At 53.1% G+C, this 20,724-nt stretch overlaps 4 protein-coding genes across 4 annotated transcripts; 1 reads left to right on the forward strand and 3 right to left on the reverse strand.

Annotated features, from left to right (window-relative positions):
• Positions 1-821: 821 nt before the first annotated feature.
• Positions 822-2,543, reverse strand: LRP88_11951 (uncharacterized protein; the record flags this gene model as incomplete). The annotated part of the gene is made up of 4 exons (XM_083248359.1): positions 822-2,062; positions 2,194-2,285; positions 2,336-2,365; positions 2,413-2,543. The coding sequence occupies 4 exons, from the start codon at positions 2,541-2,543 to the stop codon at positions 822-824; spliced, it is 1,494 nt and encodes a 497-aa protein (XP_083095789.1).
• Positions 2,544-5,279: 2,736 nt separating this feature from the next.
• LRP88_11952 (uncharacterized protein) lies at positions 5,280-6,757 on the reverse strand (the record flags this gene model as incomplete). The annotated part of the gene is made up of 3 exons (XM_083248360.1): positions 5,280-5,917; positions 5,972-6,216; positions 6,660-6,757. 3 exons carry the CDS (start codon positions 6,755-6,757, stop codon positions 5,280-5,282), a joined length of 981 nt encoding a protein of 326 aa, XP_083095790.1.
• Positions 6,758-7,214: 457 nt separating this feature from the next.
• On the forward strand, positions 7,215-10,659 carry LRP88_11953 (ribosome 60S biogenesis N-terminal-domain-containing protein; the record flags this gene model as incomplete). The annotated part of the gene is made up of 3 exons (XM_083248361.1): positions 7,215-7,371; positions 7,427-7,551; positions 7,705-10,659. 3 exons carry the CDS (start codon positions 7,215-7,217, stop codon positions 10,657-10,659), a joined length of 3,237 nt encoding a protein of 1,078 aa, XP_083095791.1.
• Positions 10,660-11,591: 932 nt separating this feature from the next.
• LRP88_11954 (chitin synthase class Va) lies at positions 11,592-17,286 on the reverse strand (the record flags this gene model as incomplete). The annotated part of the gene is made up of 3 exons (XM_083248362.1): positions 11,592-11,623; positions 11,679-16,918; positions 16,979-17,286. 3 exons carry the CDS (start codon positions 17,284-17,286, stop codon positions 11,592-11,594), a joined length of 5,580 nt encoding a protein of 1,859 aa, XP_083095792.1.
• Between the last annotated feature and the right edge of the window lie 3,438 nt (positions 17,287-20,724).

Here is a 20,724-nt window from a genome sequence, read left to right on the forward strand (position 1 = left end):
GTAGAGTCGCGCGCGTCAATGTTGTCAAGGGATGATTCCATCGAGTCAGGTTGCGGGGCTGGAGGTGAATGAGATGAACGAGCTGCTCGGCTATCCCTGAATGTTTGACGTTGAAGACATGGCCTCGAGGTGGACCACGTGGTTGGTCGACGAATGAGGTACTTTGTCAGCCACTTTAAGCACCCTGCACATAAGTGAGTGTACAAAGGCGTCGTGTGCCGTTATTTTGATTTTATACTTAAAAGTCAGTTGAAGAGTATGTCCGATATCTCTATCGAGATTGATTAATTGAGGGGATTAAATTGGCTTGAACTCTGAGTGAGATGGACGCATTCATCGCTTGGCTTGTAAATACCCTGCACCACGCAATGTCTCGGCCACGCATGCATGATTCACTCATACATCTACATCTACACTCATACAGCTTCATGTGAGTCCATAAATATCTTGAGAATAATAGATCGCGCTAGGCGATTCGTATTTAAAAAGCTGCTCTAGGCAGTCTTAATCCCAACTAAAACTCCTGCCTCCTCTCTCAGAGCAGGTCTTCGCTTCATCCAGCGAAACATGACCAATTTTCGAGCAAACCTGCCGCCCAATTCATTACCATCCCATCCCATGAATCCGTTAAAAACCAGCTCTAAGCCCAGAATCCGTTCACAGAGTAAGTAGATCCAAAACCGTCGCCAGCGTAGTCTTGCTAGCCGCGACTTGATATGGTACAGGTGGTATCATCGTCGAATATACACAAAGAACAGGACAAAGGAAAAGTAAACGGGGTATCAGTCAGTCAGTGAATACATCCAAGCATATCTTCTTGTTCAAATGGCGACCCCGACGCTCGTCCGGTTGGGTCGGGCATCGCCTCTGCCAAACGTGGCAAACCGTGAAATGAGTGGTTCGTCCTGCGAAACCGCAGGCGTGCTGCCCAGAGAGCAGGTCGTGGGAACAGTCCGGCCTTCGTCATCAGACTCCCAGGTGCTGACTGTGTCGACAGAGTCTGTGCTCCGTCGACGGCCTGAAGTCCCGCCCAGCGAGACTTGGTAGAAGCCCTCGTTGCCCTTGATGGGACGGGGCGCGTTGGTGACAGAGTCGAAGCTCAGGTTCCGGCTGTGCTGCGACCCGGGGAAGAGCCAGCTCGATACCCGGGAAAATGACTTTTTCTTCCTCAAGGGAGGTCTGAGGACAAGAGGTAGAGGAGGAGGTAGAGGAACATCAGCCCTCTTGGCACGAGGGGGAGTGCTCGTGGGAGTAAATGGTGCGCCAGGAGTCCTCGCTCGGCGAGGAGGGTTGGCAGGAACCCCAGTAGGAGGAGTGGTATGAGGGGTTCTGATGGGCGCTGTATGAGGGCGGTCAATATCAGAAGTGAGCCTCTCAGCGAAAGACGGAGCAGCTGGAGGCAGAGCAGGAATCGAGGGCATCGGCTCCAGTTCTACGCCGGTCAGCGAAAGACGCTCAGAAGCAAGCCAAGGCGCAGGATTCATACCAGGCATCGTGCGGGCCGTGGAGTGAGGCGTTGACGGCCGACTGGGCGTGTAGAGGCTCTGCCTCTCGATAACGTCGTCGATCTGCTTCTGGAGCTTCTCAACCTCGAGCATCGCGCTCGCCACCCGTTCCTTGATCTTGTCCACGTTTGGCGATGAGTCTGGCGATGAGTCTGGCGATGTGTATGCGCGAGGACGGCTCCGGGCCCTGGGAGGGATCAAGGGTGGGATCTCATCATCCTGCGAGGTGGAAGGCGAACTCTCCAGGGCCTGCCTACGGGGGAAGTGGAAAGACATGGGAGAGTCAGAGAAGCTCTTTTGATGCTCAACCGGGCGATTCCCTCCATCTGACTGCCATCCTGACCGATCCGACATGCATCCAGAAGACACTTCCGAGGTGAAAGTAGGAACAAAGGGAGGCGCATCAAAGTGAGGTAGAATAGGAGAGACACGGTTCTCCGGCTCATAGATGCTCAACTCCAGAGGTCGATATGGGCGGTGCGGAAGCTGCTTTGCAGGCCTCAAGTTGGAAGCTCTTGATGGTGTAGGCTCAGGAAAGTCGGGGATCTTGGGAGAGGCTGAATAAATGTGTCGAAAGTCTTGAGGTGCTGAGATGGGCGGCCGGCGCGAGGTTGTTGAAGTACCAGAAGTACCGGAAGATAGAGACCAGAACCTTTTCCTCTTGGGAGCAACAGTTTCTCTGGGGTACTTTTCCAGCACACTGCGATGAGATGAACCCATGGGAACGGCCACAGGGCGTGGGTGGTAGAGTGGTTGGTCGTAGATGACTGGGTGTGAATGCTTCTCATCGACTTTGCCCATCAGCAACTGTTCGTCGCTCAAGGTGACGCCGGGCATGTTCATCAAAGTAGAAGAAGAATCTGAAGCCCAAGCAACGGCGGTATTGGAAGTGCAAGTAGACGGAAACTTACTACGACGCGGCCTCTTGTCAGAACAAGTGGCCAGCGGTGCGCAGCAGAGGGGCAAGGACGAGAGCCACGAGGAAGACGACCATGCGGCTTCTTCAGCGCCGCCGTGACTAGTACCGGCTACTGTCATGCTGCTTGCTGCGAGGCTCTCACGTCATACCGAGGATGGCGAGAGGGAGGCGAAAGCTGGTTATAGGGCAGCTGAAGGAAGCGAGCGGGTGAAGCGGCTGTGCGCTATTCGACGAGGCAGTGAAAAGAGAGGAGGAAGAAAGATGCTTAATACATATATATGGCACTGATATGCATGTGCGGTACTTCGTATCGGTGCACGCAGCGAATGCGCAGAAGTGGAGGGGGTGAATTGAATAGAAACCTGGCAGAGGAGGCGATGGAGAAGGAGAGGAATGGGATAGGACAGAAGCACGACGGGAAAGCTGCATAAGAGGACAAGGGACCCGGCAGATGAAGAGGGAAAAGCAACGGACCAGCCACGAGAGGAGGAAGAGGAGGAGGGACGGATGGTCCGCGACGACGACGAGATCTCTCTCTCCGTCTCCAGGTCCACACACACCCACACACCCCAATCCTCTGGAAGGAAAGGCATCCATCTCGAAGCAGAGGATTAGGATTAGATGGTCCCGGCCATGACGGACGTCAAGGAGGGCCGTCAGGGCAGATCGAGTGGACGAGGTTGAGCGACGGCGAACCACACGGCGCAGGTGACGGACCGGGGTCGGCTGTCACGCCGGGCCAGTCGGCGCTTAGAAGACGGCCCTCCTCGACGTCGGCGACGATGCTAGCGCCGCCCACCGTGGCAAGGCAGTAGAGGATCTCAGCTGTGACTGGATCACATCGAAAAATGGTGTTCCCAGGAAAAAAAAAGAGAGACCCGAAGTTGATGTCGTGCATTCTAGTCGAGGGTCTCGTGCTGGGTCGGCATTGGACGCCTCCGCGAGATGACGGGGTTTGAGGCCCCTTGTTTGTTTTTCTGGATGGTCGAGGCTGTGTGTCGTCACGCTGCGTATTTCTGCTGTTGAACTGGTGTGAACCCGCATCTTGGCGAGGGGTTTTGGACTAGAGATCTCGTAGTAGGCTATCAATCATGAGGCAAAAAAAAAAAGAGGCCGGTTTCGAGTAACATGACACAAGTATTCCTGTGTAACAATACGCCTGTAGCCGTCCAGAAGCGTCTGGTATTACCCATGTTTCAAACTTGGCCTCGTTCCTTTCATTGTTAGTTAATTCCCAATGCTCCTTCTCATTCAATCAATCGATATCTGACGTCTCATCATCTCACACACCAACTTTTTTTCCTTTTCGTCTCCCTCCCGTCGGTTTAGACAGGACCCCTGTCTCCCCGGGCTGATTGGCAGATGCACCCCGGGACATGGTCACTTCTTCATCTCTCCGTCTGTCAAATCGGTTTCCTGCACGTTTAGTTTTCCTGTACTATAGCTCAGTCGCGACAGACGGGTAGACGCGTGTTCGGGGTCTGAGCTGTTTTGAAACGTGGGAGCATACATCTACAACGGCCTAGCCTGTTGATCCGGCCAGTCTGGAGTCTTGTTTGGGCAAGTTGGGCTCCAGGCAGAGTTCCCAAAGCGGTCGTCTTGCAGTTTCATGCCTCCCGTAATAAGAATAGAGCGTGCGAGCAGATGGCCTCTGGTGTCGTGGCCGTGTGTTCTTGGGCGTGAGCTGACACGATGGGACCGACGCGACGCGATTCGATTCGCCGCGTGAACGACACGAGATTGACTCACGAAAGCATCATCACGCTCTGCTCTTCGTGTTGTTTGTCTGTTGTCTTCCGACGCTGACGGAGAAATCAGCCTCGGCCCTCCGACAACACCATCTCACTCTGTAAGCGGCCATTGATGGTTGCCTCAGCCTCGACGAGTTACAGTACGGGCTTCAGACATGCTTTGTTCTTCGTGGAATGTTCCCTCTGTGGCTGCATCAAGGCTGAATGCGAGAATGGGCCAATTCCGTTCCCTCGGGACCCTCTAGAAAATCAGAGTTGAGCCTGATCGACGGACGGACCGTTCCCTGCTGCTCTCTCTGCTCCTGCGAACATGGTGCGTTCCATCGTCGGCTGTCGAAGCTGCTTGGTTGCCCTTTCGTAATGGTGGTGCCCCTGACTTTGCCCCCCCTCCACTCTAAGAATAGTAGCGACCAGCTTCAGCCCATCATGATGCACTTCTCTAGCAGGGATGCCTTTAGAAGCCTGCCGGACCCTTCTGGAGGCCTTTTTTTCTTTTACTGTTTTTCTTCACATGCAGTTTTGCCTTCATCTTTTTCAGCAAGAAAGCCAAGATCCAGTGCAAGTCATTTTGTGGCAACCCCACGATCCTTGGTCATTCATTCTCGCCGGATCCATGGGGATTCTTTTTTTTTTTTTTTTTCTTTCTTTTCTAGTCATGCCATCCGCGGAGGGGGCGCACTTCTCAGCTTTGGAGGGCATCTTGTCTCATTCCTTGACCTCTGTATGGCTGCCGGATGCAACGAGAACTTGATTTCGGTGGATGCAGCGGCTGCGGCGGATGTGGCGCAAGGTGATGGATGCCATCACGGCGGCCTCTCATGACCTTTTTTTGGTGGAGTCGACTCCGTAGTCGGAGTTGACCTCGACTCGCTCACTACCGAGATGATTGCTTGGTTGAGGCAGGTTAGAAAAGAAGTCATTTCAAGGTTTTATTCCAAGCTTTACTTGTAAGTGCATTAATATCTACACATATATGTTGTTTGTCCGTAGGTACTCGAACGACAACTGTAACTATCTAACATTTCTACTTGCTTCCTCCAAGGCACCGTCCGAACTCCCTGACCTCATCCAAAAGCCTACACCATGCTTGGCACTAGTCTCGCGCTAGACCTTGATCGTCTCTTCGCTTGGGTCTAGCACAGGCTCTGCCTTGATCTCGAGGGGCGGTTCCTCATGCCGGGGCCGCCGTGGCTCATAGAACAATTCAGTATCCGCCCATTTGCTCCAATCGTTCTCTCCGCCGTCAAAGCCGATGTAGAAATGCTTGGGACTCGGCATCTGTCCAGCGGCCTTTCCGGCAGCAAAGCAGAGCTCGTCGAACAGCTGCAAATCCGTTGGACCGCGCAGATGAAGAAGCATATCCTCGCCTGGGACCGAGTTGGATACCTGCTCGGGTCCGGCCCACCTCTCTTCTCGATCGGGATCATGAGGAGCAACCCATTTCCCTGATGGCAGCACACCTGTCATTTGACTGTGAAGTGCCTCATTCTGGGGCCAGTGAGGAAGCTTGCCATCAATATTGGACGGCCACAGAATCTCCGAGTCCACGCAGCCGTCAAAGAAGAAGTTGACAAAACCGGGCCTCAGACTAAGCTGACGAAGTGCCCTGCTGAGACGATCGACTTGGCCAGCAGGAACCATACTGGGCGGCTCAATGGTGTCATCCCTTGGCATTTCCCTGATGTGCCAGATGGCAATATATTTCACCGACATTGGCAACTTGTCGATGCTATCCGCAAACCCTGATACAAGTGAGTTGTCAAGTTAGTGTGAGGGGGCGAGAAGAAGGAACATACCGTCCCTCTGCCGAACCCGAAGCTCCGTGTCACGCTTCTCAGCATCACTAAGTTCCCATTGCACCTTTTCCAAACAGCTCATCTTGCTTGCAACGAGACATATGAATCGAGGATCAAAGGCAATGCTGGAGGCGTCAAGTGAGAGCATGAAACCGGATACCATTGGCAGGTCCGGCAGCTCTTGATACACCTCTTGAGCAAGCTTGAGGTACGTGACAGATTTGGTCCCAACATCAATCAGACTCCTGTCAATGTGTATTACTGGAAAATTGTTTGGGCGAGGGGCTATATGCCACGGAGGCTCTTGTGGACTGGCCTCGATGATGTATTCTGGCAGAGGAATGGATAGATGAACTGTAATCAATGGCTTTGCTGCAAGCGCTGTTGCTTCGAGGAGACGAAAAAGAGACCGTATGATGTTTTCGACACGCTCGTATAAAGAGTCAGTGTACTCAGACATATTCAATTCCATATCAGTCGGCCCATCCGAATCCAATATGCAGTCGACCTTGACGAAGCGGAGACGTGATAGACGAGAGGGTGTCATGACTTGGAGCGCCGTCTCAAGTCTTGCCGGCGTCAGCAAAAATGACGAAATATCGCAGTCTCGATAATATGCTGCCATTGTTTGGATATAGAGGCATGTTGCGCTGCTGAATTGTTGAAGATCCGATCTCGGTATGGAAACGCAAGTCGGTAGATGTCCTCGATGAGGTGAGGATCATGAGTTTTGTTGCCGAGGTGGCCAACAATAACTGAGATGATCTCTGAAGGAAGCTTATTCATGTTGATGTAATTGATTGAAAGCTAAGATGGCCAGAGAGTATATAGGAAGGCACTGTAGATGCCAAGTCCGCGGGAGTTGAGGGCATATAAGTTTCCATGCGGGGTTGACTCGTGGTGTGGCATGTTATGAACCTCGACTTGGCTGAAACCTCAGCCCACTTAGGTACGGCAGCTATATAAATGACATGAAATGGTGTTATGAAGTCCATTCAACAGCAAAAAGGGTTACTATCATAATATCTTTCTTTGGTGGTGCCTGGTTCAAGGAAAATAACAATTCCACTAACACCGAGTTCAAGTAAATCGGTTGCTTTTGCGGATCATCAATACGCCGACGCCCCACTCGAGCCGCTGAATCTGGCAGGCGGGACAGCGGTCGTTGGCGGCAGAACTCCAAAATCTCGAGGAAATTCATGGACGAGACATCCAAGTCGCGACGAGCTGCCAGGTCCTCAAAATGGGAAAACGAGTCTCCAACACCGGAGACGGCGCCGCCGCCTTCAGGAAGCGCCAGAAGATCACCCACGAGACGCCCACCAGCGAGGACGTGACGTCGAGCGACCAATTGCGCAAGCTCCTGGCCTTTGACCAGGATTTGCGCCGCGCCAGACATGGTAGGTCTTGATGAGAGCTTCAGAAGCTTTGCGTGGACTAATCTTGACTTTTCAGGCCTTCAATCTTTCAAGAACCTCCTCGACAAGTTGGTCTCCGAAGATAACGATGGAAGGGCAAACCTCGAAATCCTACATCAGTACCTCGACGCCGTGAAGCCGAGAGACGCTTCTGAAGATGCCGTCTACCTCAACGATATCATGGAGATGTGGTCTTTTGCTGTCCAAGTAAACAACGATGGCGTCATGTCGTCCGTCGCGGTTGTTCTGGCCCTGCTGCTGCAGGTCCTCTCAGGTTCCCTGCAGCTGGTCAGCCACGGCTTGGGCATCTGCCAGACGCTCCTCCAGGAGCGACAACTCAAGTCGCTCGCAAAGAACCTATCGGTGGAGAAGAGCAAGGGATTCGTTCTCTCACCTACTCTCCGTTTGCTTCGAGAGGCTACTTGCTTGGACGGCGGCGCCTACGCGAAGCGCATCTTCCGGGCGCGCAACTTCACCTTTACCTCCCTGGGGAGAAATCTCGAGATTGGACACATTGGAGACGCCCAGGAGGATGTGCGCAAGGCATCTGTGAGGACCAACGCGGTCAAGTTCTTCTTGAGCCTCCTCAAATTCTTGAGTTCCGATGGGAGAAAGGAACTTTTGTCACAAAAGGAGCTTCTGTCACATTTGACATACATGATAAAGACCGATCCTCCCTATCTCGTCCGGGATATCCTGGATTCGTTAAAATCCCATGTCTTGATGGACGACAAGATTCCCCGAGACATCAAGTTCAGAAGCTTCAACACCAAGACGCTAATGCGGATCTTGGGCCTCTACTCGTACGTCGACAGTGAAGATGTCGATGAGCAGTCGACAGTAAGCTACAAGGCCCACCAGTTCCTCATCTACGCTTGCACCAACTCGAGTGCTGGTGTCTTGTATCCATCAACAGGCCTCTATCCCAAGGAATCAGATGATGATACAGTGCCTAGTGGACGAAAGGCCGACGCTCATGGAGCACTTGTGACCGACAGATACAAGGATGATATCCCCGTGTATAACTTTGTCCTCGCCGAATTTGCCCAGAAGCTCCGTCCTTGGTCAAGCCTCAAGCATAACGAACTTCTGGTAGCCATCTTTACCGCTGCTCCTGAGCTCACCGCCAAGTACTTTCTCAGCAACCAATCCTTCACCTTTGAGCCAAAGCTGTCCATGACATGGATCGGCTATGCCGCGTTCCTCTTCAACACGATGCAGATCCCTCTCCCTCCTCGCTTTGGAGACCGTTCTCGCTCCGCCAAGGCTCCTCCTCCCACCTCCATCCTGCTCGGCAACATCATTCCTCTTCCCATTAATCAAAAGGTCCTCATCCGATGCCTCTCCCCTAAGTCTCACCTCACATCCTTCTTTGCGACCCGAATCCTCATCGTGGCACTCGAGAAACTTGCCGAAGCCCTGAAGATGCATGAAGAGGCATCTAAATCCAAGGACACCGCCTGGAGTGAAGCTAGCCGTCGGTTGATCGATGCCTTTTGTCAACGGATCCCCGATATGAAGGAAGTGGTTCGGGCTTACAAGGGAATCCCTGCGGAAAACATCCTTCACAAGACCATGGCCAGTCGTTTGCTACGACTGTACTATGAGGTGATTCCTCAAGTCGCACTCGCTGCCAACTTTGATGTGTCGTCCTTCTTCACCGAAGTTCTCAAGGCACTCAATCAAGGAAGCGAAAAGACTGAGGATGAGTCTCTTGGTGTTATGGAGCTCGAGAACCTGGTGTCCATCGCCAGCTATTCCCCTGGCATGCGATGGTTCTCAAGAATCGACAACCTCGTCGATGGAGCAGCTTCCTCGCCGTACACGGCTCTCCTGCGGCTGCTGTGTGACAAGAAGCGAGATCTTCCCTTTCACCAGCTCAAGAAGGTTCTTGGCGAGGTGGCTGTGGAAAATCAACTGGTCACAAAGGCAACCATGATGACGCCTCTATATGAAGCGTTGCAGACAACGTTGGCCGAGGTCAAGCCCAAGGACATGGAAAAGGTCTGGTCATTTGTCGACAACTGCATCAACCGATGTGCGTCGTCACCCATCAAGTATCTCGACTTGTTGGAGACATACTCTCAGGAAGGAAATTTGTCCTCATCCCACGGTGCCACTGCCTTGGTCAATGTGACAATGGTCGAGCAGCTGTCGTACGCCACAAGCTCTGCAGATAGCACTGAGCAGGCTTCACTTGGCAAGTTCCTGTCGTCGTACTTTACCGCTTCGTATCGGTTGAAACACGGCAAGCAGCTCACCAAGGCCTTGTACAAGCGGATATGCGATCAGTTTTCGTCAAGCAAGGTCAAGATGAAGAAGCTCAAGGACGACAAGTCTAAGGATGTGGATGCTGATGAGGAGATGCCCGACGCCGAGGCGGAGATCGGTAAAGATGAGAAGACCAAATCGTCCGTGGACCTTTCAAGGCTTGAGGAGATGCTTCACGTGCCATTTTCTGAAGATGAAGATGCTACTGCCTTGACCAAATGGGCTGGCAAGAACGCAGAGGACCTCGTCGAAGATGGCTGGGCAGCAGGCCTAATCCGCCTCCTGTCCTCTACCCACATCAACATCCGCAAGGAAGCTCTCACCAATATCCTCAAGATGGCTGCCAAGCTCAAGGAATCCTCGTATGAGGAAAAGGACCAGATCTGGCTCCTCCTCTCTGAGCTCGCCGAGTCCTCAAGAGAGCAGGTAGATAAAGGCCCCGTCCCATCAGCCTTTACGGCCTTTGCCACGCACGCCCTCGAGATTCTCAAGAACCCTCTTCATCCGCTGTACCCCAAGGTCAACGGCTTCCTCACTCGAAGCCCCTTCTGGGCCCCGGACAAGCTACCCCTCGCCCACGATGTGCTCCACGGCGAACCGTCGGAGGACGACAAGTACTACACCGAGATCACCTGGCTGCTCATCTACCTCCTCGACAGCCTCCGCACGCCCTTTGACCTCGGCATCTTCCATCGCAAGCGCTGGTTCGAAAAGATTCTCGCCCTCGGCGCAAACCCCTATCTGCGTGTCAACCTGCGCACCCGTCTGCTGAGGATAATCTACCGCGCGTCATGCATCGAGGGTGGCAGCACCACGCTCGTCACTCGTTTCGGCATTCTAGGTTGGCTAGATGCGCAGCGAGCGGCCTCTGAGGGCGGCGAAGAGGTTGATGTGTTGGCGGCCCTCATGAGGAGGATATGGGAAACGTGTGATCAGGAAAAGGTCAAGGCTTGGAGCAAAGGTGGAGTTGAGAGGTTGCTTAAGGGACATGTGCTGTAGAGCGGCTGTTGTGCGTAGATATATAGGCATTGATATATACCCGGCGTGTATACAAAAAAGCTCACGGAACTGTATAGCAAACTACAGCGTGATCCAAGTGACAAGATAGACTCTCTCCAAGGTATTCTCCTATGTATAATACCTCCAACTTGTATACTCATTCCTACCTAGGTAGTGAGGGACATGTCAACTTGAACAACGCGGGTCAAGAAACAAACAAGACACTAGAACATCAAGAGGCTTGATTACCTAGCTCCTCTCAAGTGCCTTGTAAGAATTAAGTGAGGGCATACTATAATAAATATAAGGCTTTAGGGCTTCTTTGCCTATTCTTACTATACTCTATTTATTTTCTTTGGGGGAGGGTGAGCTAAAGGGTTTATACTGGCGTCTCCCTTTTTCCTCGACCCCGACGATACTTAGGTATTGGCATGATGGGGTTGATCATCTCAACAGCTCATCATCACAAGATAATCAAGAAACTACTTGGGAATATTGGCATGAGACGTCAAACTTGTTCAAACTCGGTGTACAATATGTACAATGTCCTGTCCATCTACCTCGATATAAAAAATGAATAAACACCATGGAAAAACGCAAAGCACGCCCCAAACTCAGGGACTGAATAACCTGATATCCCCAACCACAAAGCTCGCTCCACGATGGATCATCCGAGATCAAGAAACACCCTCCTCCGCACACGCGCATTATTATGATATTGTATAGAAAACCAATGCCCGAGCCGTCTTGTGAGCTCCTCTTTGGCAGAGAAAGGAGGGCAAGAGAAGAGGTTACCCCTTTTTTTGACATGAGCAATTATTCAAGTTTTAGCGTCCTGTCCAAATTCGCCTCTGTAAATCCAGAAAAAATTATTTCAATGCTGTGACATTATAGTGTTCGCTCCATTTGTGCATCGTCGTTTCAAACGCCATTTACAATTGACCCGAAAGCAAGGCCTCGGTGGCTGTGGTAGCATGTTAGTGAGAGATCAGAAAAAGTCAGGCACAATAGAAACTTACCAGAGTTGATGTAGGCTCTCTTTGCGTCCAGAGGGACGTTGAAGCGTCTCTCAAGCTCTTGCTTGATGCCCTTCTTGGTGACGGTCATCAGATCGGCCGTCTTGAGAATGTCGCGGATCTCGGCGAGCAGAGCATCGTCGCTGGGCATGCCAACCATCTCCTCAGGGGAGAAGAATTGTGATCCGCCAAACTGGCTCATGCGGTTACCGGGCATCTCAGAGTGAGCCAGAGACATGCGAGACATGTTCTGAGGAGCAAAGCCAACCGTGGAACCAGGGCGGCTGGGCTGGTAGCCGCCGTACTCAGAGAAGGGACCCTGAGCCTTGGTGGCGTAGCTGTAACCAGAGACCTCGGATCGAACGTCATCACGAGCCGTCTGGGTCTCCCAAAGCTCGGCCTGGTACTCCTCCCACTTCTTGCGCGGGATGGACTTGGGATCAAACTTGCCCTCGTCAGAGACGACAATCTTTTTGCCCTTCTCGCCTGCTATAACACGAGTGTTACCCCAGTTGAAGTCGTCCATGTGCCAGAAGGAATACAGAGGCAGGGCAAAGGAGAAGACGGGAATAGCCAAGATGTACATGATCATCCAACCAACCATCTCCCACTTGCGGCGCAGGATGAAGATGATAGCTTGCAGACCGTAAATGGCAGCGAGCAACAAGAAGGCCGTGACAGGAACAACATCGGGGTTAGCGGCCACCTGGTAAATCAGGTACACAATGTACATGACGATGACGGGCTGGACGATGGTGCTCAGAAGATCGACAAAGACAACGAAACGCATACTGAAACAGCAGAAACCGCAAAGCTGGGCAAGAGGGATAAGCTCGACCAGGTTGTGAACGGTAGAGTTGATCCAACGACGTCGCTGAGAAAGGAAGACGGCCCAAGAGTCGGGAGCAATGGTCCAGGCATGCGCGCTGTAGAGATACTTCGTCTTGTACTTGGAGTGATACTTGAGAAGCAGGGTCGTCAGGTAACGATCCTCACCAAGGTGAAGCAGGTTCTTCATGTGGAGGGTATCGACACGGATGGTGGAATAGTCCTCGACAATCTCCTTGCTGACGAAGAGGGGCTTGCCAGTCTCAGCAGCGCGGATTCGGTACATGGAGAAACAACCAGGCAAACAAGTGACGGAACCGAAGAGACTCTCAAAGGCCTTGGACAAGTTATGAGAGATCCAGTACTCGTAAACCTGAATCATGGTGATGAAGGAGGATCTGGCGTTGGTAAGGGCAGTTTCACCACAGACGGCAATCAGACGAGTGTCATCGATGAAGGACGAAACCATGCGAGTAGCTGAATCGGGCGCAACCATGGTATCGGCATCGATCTGGAACATGTACTCGTAAAAGGTCGGGTTGACACCAATGATGTTGCGGATTTGGTGGTACATTTCCAGCTCCATGGGGCTCATGGCAATGTTGTAGTGAACGCGGTTGAGGAAACGCATCATGACCATTTGCGAGTCTCGCTTACCACGGTTACCGGGACGAGAAACCTCAGAGGGCTTGCCGACCTTGACAATGACCATGAAGGGGACGATGTGGCCCTGGACCTCGTAAAGACCCGAGTAGACCTTGCCCATGTTGTGTTGCTTTTGACCTTCACCCAGAGATTCGAAGCTGAGAGGCTCAGGATCAACAGTCTCAGAGACGCCCAGAATGTCCAGCACAATACGAGGAGTAGGTCGATCGTTGCCCTGACCGATAATCATACCATCGCAAATAATGACAAGAAGCTTGCGCTTGTCGTCGTACTTCATGCGCGACAGTGAATCCATGGCACGGCGGAGAGATTCTTCGTCCTCAGTGTAAGCGGGAATCATACACATGACGAACTTGTCGAGGTTCTCAGGCGCGTTCTTGCCTCCAAATTGGAGAGCAGCAAGGAACTTGAAGACCAGGATAGAGGCAAGCAAACAAGAGATAGCCAAGATGAAGTACGTGGCGAACTGGCAACGAGTGGAGTTTCGCGTGTCGACATCGCCGATGTAGAAAAGGTTGTTCAGGCAGGTGAGCATCCGGGCTTTGGTGAGTTCGTCCAATCTAAGCTGATCCCAATACTTGGTGAGATCACTACCAGCCTTGCTCTGGAACAGTCCTTCAACCTTGGAGTCCATGAATTTGGTAGCACCGGGAATGTTGGGGGGGTCCCCGTTGTTCTTGGCCTTCATCCGCAGGCCACCATTCAGATAGATGGTCATGTCGTACACACGGCCGTTCAGAATAGCGATGTACTGGCTCTGGGTGTCGGCGAGCTTCTTGACGTACTTGGCAGTGTAACCCATTCTACCCTTCATGTGGGTGTGCCTGAGCATGTACATTTGCTCAAAGTACCAGTCAGGTCTGCTGTCGTTGGTGTACCATCGGAAGTCGTGATACTTGGAGTTAAGATCCACATCCCTCTGCAAGAGAAGCTGAGGCTGGCCTGTGATGTTGGTGTCTCTGTTCTCGAGGAGAACTTCATGACGAATGGAGCCATCCTTGCCCTGGCACAGAGCGGAAACCTGAATTGGGAAGAGGGCACTAATATCCTTGCCGGCGTACTTCATGAAGGTGTCTTCAGACACCAGCTTGTTGGGGAAGTGGTTGATCTGGTAGGCGCCAATATCAAAAACGAAGCCACGGATGGCAGCATAGGCACCATCGCTGCCCTTCTTGCCGTCGTACGAAGACAGTTCGGCGGTGCTGTAGACGTATTGTTTTGGGCAAATGAGCATAGGGAATCCGACCATGACGAAACCGGCAATACCACACATCAGCCAGATAAGCATGTTGATAGCCAGCTTTTCTCTCCAAGCCATACGAACATCCTTGCGAGACATGCGTCCGATCAGCCTGATAAGGAAGTCGGGAATAAACCAAGTCAGCACAAAGACCAGGGCGACCCATCGCTTTCGACTGGGCTTGTCTCTGTACTCCTCAACTTCCTCCAGAGACTTCTCGTTGCCTCGCTCAGCCATCTGCTCACGAGTGTCGAGGTTCTTGAACATGTCGCCACCACCAAAGGCAGAGACACCAGCTTCGGAGCGGCTGTCATCGGTGAAGTAACCACCCTTGGCCTTCTCACCATACATGAGGGGCGTGTTGCCGCCAGAGACAAGGTGCTCCTTGGAGGCGCCGTAGGGCGTCGACTCGGCAGGAGTAAGACCATCGCCAGCATCAGAGGATGGCAAACCACCGAAACGGCCAGACACGGAGACCATCTCGCCAAGCTGCGCAACCTCCATCCAGCACCGTTCGCTCAAGAAGACACCAGTGGCACCAACTCTAACTTCATTATTGGGCCACTGCTTCTCCTCAATGACCATCTCGGCACGCTCGCGTTCACTGCCAACCAGGATCGTCTCAGCATCTGCCATGCCGAGAAACTCGCCGAAAGGCAGGAAGAGACTGAAGTCAGCAGACCGGAGCCGCTGGCTGATTTCAGCAATACCGAAGGTTTGGACCTGGGTTCGAACGCACTTGCTGTCGAATTGATTGGCAATACGTCGATCGTTGGGCTTGAGACAGAAGATGAAGTAGGAGTTGGTACCAGGATCGGTGACCGCCTTCTGCACATTCTCGAGAGAGGACAGGAACTGGCCTGAAGCTCCCTGCTCGATGGTCATCTTGATGTTCTTCCTTGACTCCCCAGCTTGGCTCTTCTGCTCGAGATCCTCCATAGCATCCTGCTGCTGGCGTCGGTAAGCAGTGTTGGGCCTGGCGGTTCGGTGTGTCTTTCGGGACATGACACTGGGTGCTCGCATGGGCTTGGAGCTGACACTAGCCTGCATAACAGCAGTGCGCTCGTTGGGGTGGGTGACGGTCTGCAGAGCCTCCTGGCCAAAGAGACGAGCCACAAACTCGCTCTTGGTGCCATTGATCATGTTGAGAAGATCACCCGAAATGATCTCACCGTTCTCCTCGATCAAGCCCTTGACGGGGTAGTCAACCTCACCGGCAAAGTGCTTGACAGTGAAGCACGCAGAGGTGTTCTCGGTCATGAAGTTGCTACCAGGCAGCTTGGCAGTGGCGGCACCAACCTCGATAGCAGCGTTCTTGCCATCGAAGCGTCTTCGAAGAGACTCCAGAAACTGCATGTCAGATCGGTTACGGCGAGTTTGATCGTCTAGGATGCTGAGAAGACCGTTGCCGGGCTTCAGAATACCTCGGACAGCATCAGAGTTGTCGAAGTAGCTGGTGGGAGCCACGCTGACTTCCTCAGACTCAAGCATATCAGCCTTGCGGTCAAAGAAGTTCTGGAGAGTCATGTTATATATGCTCTCAGTGGCTGCGTTGTTGAGAAGCTGATCAAGAGCGGATCCGGTGGTGGATTGCTGAGAGAAACCAGGGAAGTCCACGATCGAAACGGTGTTAGCAATGGATTCCTCGGGGGCACAGAGGCGCTGGTTGATGGTCTCAAGGATCCAAGCAACGAGAAGCGAGTAGAGCGTGCGAGCAAGTTCACCAGCATGGGCGCGGGCTCCGTTGGGGTCAAGCATCACAGTAACTCGCTCCTTGTGGATCATCTTGGTCTTGTAACCCAATGTGGTCTGAAGATCAGCAGCGCTCACACCCAGGAAAGCAGCGATGATGGCAAGAACATCCTTGTTCTTCACGGCGGTGACTGTGCTACCACCCTCGTGAGAGAAGCCACCACTGTCGTCTCCGGTGACGCTGGTCTGGCTGGTCGACTCGAACTCGAGCTGGCCGATATGGAGAATACTGGCGAGAATCTGGCAAATCTCGGCAATCTCAGCGCGAGGAAATTCGAGCTTTCGCAGAGCATTCTTGAAAACCTGGAAGCCTTCGGCATCGTTGATGCCAACCTTAAGCTGAGTGGGATGGCCGAGATACTTCCATCTTTTCTGCGAGGTGCCAGTTGGTCCAGTAGAATCCTCCAGACCCAGGTGGGACTTCTCAGCGTCACTGGTACCAGCGAGCAGGTAGTACAGAACGTGGAAGTTTCGTTCGCCGGTGGGCACATCGGCAATACGACTACGCTCAAGTCGGTGGTCGAGGAGCTTACCACCGATGAGGATGGGGTTGGTTGTAGCCGAAGTGTCGTACTGAAGTTCGTAGAACAGACCTGACTTGGAAGCAGTGGGGGTCGTAGCCGTCTTGGTAGTCGTGAGAGTATCGAAAACGTAGGCGGCGAGCGAGAGCTTGGTGGACAGTGGTGTTGATGACTTGTTCAGGAGAGCCGTGAGCAAATGGGCTCGAACAGTCGACTTGCCAGATCCAGATTCACCCCTGGCAATGTTAGTGTCCACGCATTACATATTCGATTCTACATCATGAGATATCACATACAGAAAGACAAGCGCCTGGTTCTCGGATCGGTGGCCTAATCGAAGGTATGCGCGGTCGGCCAAATCTTCAGCGCCGGCCATGGCGCTTCCCTCCTTGCCGCCATCAGGGCCCTTGGTCGAGGAAGTGTAGGTGTTGAGAGAGATGAGAGCGTGAGAAGAGAGCTGGGCGGTTGGAAGAGAGACATGGAAACGACTGGCGAGATGGGCAGTGAGATGCGTGTCGGATTGGAGATGCGCTGGGAGCGAAGGCAGCGAGGGTTGGGTGTGAGGACCCCCTCCGCTGCCCAGGTGTGGCAGGCTCATGGCCATGATGCACAAGAAGCCAAAATTTGGCTATCTCGATAAAGTAGCTGGCTCGGTAAGGGTTCGTTCAATGGTCGATGCAGATGATTTGACGGGCTCGGGGATCGGGGATGGGAAATCGACCGTCTTCGAGTCGTGGTACAATCTGTTGTTGGGAATGGCGTCGGCCACGTTACCGGGTCAAATGAGAACGGTCAACGGGCACTCTGAGCGAGAGGAAGGGTGCGGGTAGACAAAACGAGCGTCAGAAACAACAAGAAAAGAATTAAAGGGAGGAAAAGGGCGATCAGGAGCCTTCACCAGGTTGTGAGGTTGTCGGCACTACTAACTGTTCACAACACCAATAAAAACAGCCTGGGAAAAGGGATTGTTTTCTTGGGACAGGCAGACCACATGCCATCCTGCCTCCGCTGGATACGGGGAGGAGGGTACGTACACCGTGGGAGGTGCCAGTTTTTTCCGTACGGCTGACCGCAGGGGCCAACCGCGCAGGAACCTCATGGGCGCAGCAAGCCCCCCTTTGCACTTTGGCCTTCATTGCTATGTTTGTCCCACGACCACGGCATAAAACGGACGCCATACGAGCTTTTTCCCTGCCCATAGCCACACGGCAGGCCCGGCAGCGTATTCACCTGGATCTGCCCTCTTCTTTCTTCTTCCTCTGCCTTGCCCCGATCTCGAGTCTGTCAGAGCCTGGATCTCGCTACAGCACTAAGCGGAGACTGGCTCTTCGTTGGACGAACAGGAGAGCCTCATGTAGATGACGGAGTTCCAAAGTTTAACGGTCATATCATCCAAGACTACGGAAAATTAGAGATTTCTGAAACTGCGCTTTGGGGACTAATCGAATCTGCAATCATAATGAGATCAACGCACTGTACGCGAGATGGCCGTGTGGCAGATTTGCAGCCAAGCGACAAAGGCGTGGTGGCTCCCCTCTAATAATGGATGTCTCTCTTTCTCGGCCTCACTTGGCTTTGATCCCGCGCCACAAACGGTCTATCGCCAAAGGATCAAATGTCTAGGAAGCATTCCTCATGGCGCGTCTAGTCAGCCATCGTCTCCCGTCAGACAGACACACTCATCCGCCAGGCCGCGGAGGAGCAGACCGCAAGAGAGAGGCGGTACTCTGCCTCTCGTGATGGCTGCATCATCAGGGGAGTCTGGCTGACGGGCGACTTGTCATGGATCCATCATGGTTGGTACGAACCCAGGCCCTAAAAAGAAAAGTGCCCCTGGTCTGTCTGTTCTGGCCCAGCAACCAACCGGCCGTTCCCCAAACGGCACCCACCGGATGCTGTCCGTCCCGCATGGTCAGGGACAACGCGGCGGGTCATGCAAAAGGCTTGTTTACTGTTTATGCTCCGTACCGTGTCGGGACGGACTCTGGGACATGGCTCTTTCCAATGAGGCCCTCGACTGTGAGGCTTGAGACTTGGCGTCTGGTTTTCCGCAATTCTCAACCAACCGAGGGCTCGCAAGTCCGCTACCTCTTCCATCATGGCCACTGAGCTGGGGAAGAGCCCTAGACATGGCGTTCCGAGTTCCACAGCTCAATGTGTGATGTGATACGGGTAAATTCGAGATGGGTGATTCGAGACAACATGAAGGGATTGAGACAGGATGACAGGCTGATCGTGTTCCTGGGTAAGACAGCAGCGGGTCGACTGTCTTTCCATCCCAACTATGGGTTCCTCCACGACTCTGATGAGCAGGATCCAAGACGTGGCAGACGGCACTCAAGGGAAGGGAATACCCCAAGATCAAAGGGGTTGAAAAAATGCTTCGGCCAGTGCGGACATATGGACGATATGGCAATCTCTTCTGTATTTTCCAGGGGATTGCATTGCTCCACTGCGGACAACTCAAAGCCCGCTTTACCCCGTCACAGCTGGACATGATCAAGCCAGGGCCTGGCCTGTCAGCACATCCTCGTCTCGCTAGGATCAGCGCTGGCCTTAATGATCGATCCTCCCTGATCAAGCTTCTGGAATGCGAGGACGGAGATGCTAGCCTGGGCCAAAGCCGTTCCCTGCTGCTGTTATTTTGGGAGCCAGAGTGTGAATGATGACGGAAGACGGTCCATCAAGCCCATATTCTAGCTCCATGAAATGCCATCTGGACTGCGCTTCATCCCTTGGACTCTCCGATTCCCCCACGATGGAGCAAATCTAGACTATGAGACGCGTGCATGTGTGGGAGAGACGTGTTGTGTGTGGAAATGTCCGAGACACCCATTCACTGATCTGCGAGAGGTGATGAGGCCATGGGACTGGGGGGAACTCTTGCGCTGGCCCCCCTTAGCCCTTGCCCCAGTCGTCCATCATTACACTCGCCCAGCGTCACTGGCCAGCGGACTGGCGGCTGAAGAGATGGCTACGGTGGTCTTCTAGGCGTGGCTTGGCTGAAATGGGTTCAGCTCAGACGTCCAGCTGGAAGCGCCATGGGCGCCCGTCTCCGAACGGCCGCGTCAAGTATAAGCGAGAGAAGCAAAAGAAATTTTCATTTATCAGCAGTGGCATAGGGTAGGGTTAACTTGACTTGCAACAAGGCTCTGTGTTGATCAGTGACGGAAGACCTCCTGAATTGACGCACGTATAAAGACAAGATCTTCGCGCAGTCGATCCATCGATCATCTGTGACTCTGTCTAGATTCAGGTGTCGTGGTTGTGAGAATCATGCTGTTCCTCTTGCTCGTGCAACAACACCCTGCACCTGTACTGTAGAGGGCTGAGTGGGAAAATGCAACGGTACACAACATGTCAGGTCTTAGAATAGGACCACGTATCCACGCATTCAAAATGCTGGTCCGGATCCCGCCCATTAAGCACATGTCAACGCATAGAGGATGGTATATGTCAGCAAAAAGCACCACCAGATAAAAATGTTGTGAGGTGACAAAGATGGATCACGGTCAAAGATCACACACACGACCTCGATGACAACACAGCCTCCGCTCCCTTGCGGCTAACGGGCACGTAACGTCGTAGTGAACCATGATACGAACCTTACATCAACTTCGAAACCGGCATTTGTGCATTGCATCGCAAGAAAGTCGGGGCTTGGACGCGTACCTCAACGCAGAGCACTTTGCCTTCAGGCTCGTATTTGGCCATCACAGGCCCACCACCACAATCCACGAATCCAATCCAGTCCCGCCCTTAGTAAACACTCAAGGTTTCCGTCCCTCGGGTCGAGAGTCTCCCCTTGCCCCTACAGGCGATGGCTCACCCGCCTTGTTCCAAGTTTAGACATGAACGCTACAGTGTGGGTGTGGTGGCTCGCAGCCTAAAGCAGCATCCTGTGGCCCCGGGAGCCCTCTGATGGCCACCTAGCCTGTCCCGCAGAGCTGACCGTCCCGTCCAGTCGAATCGGGCCATCCGCCAGCCGCCCCGCAGTAACCCCCTAGAGCCCGCCTGAAGCGCCACGTCCCCGGTGCTAAAA

Source organism: Fusarium phalaenopsidis (genome assembly GCF_050370095.1).
Source record: "Fusarium phalaenopsidis strain FUZ10S chromosome Unknown contig_32316, whole genome shotgun sequence".
Taxonomy (NCBI): domain Eukaryota; kingdom Fungi; phylum Ascomycota; class Sordariomycetes; order Hypocreales; family Nectriaceae; genus Fusarium; species Fusarium phalaenopsidis.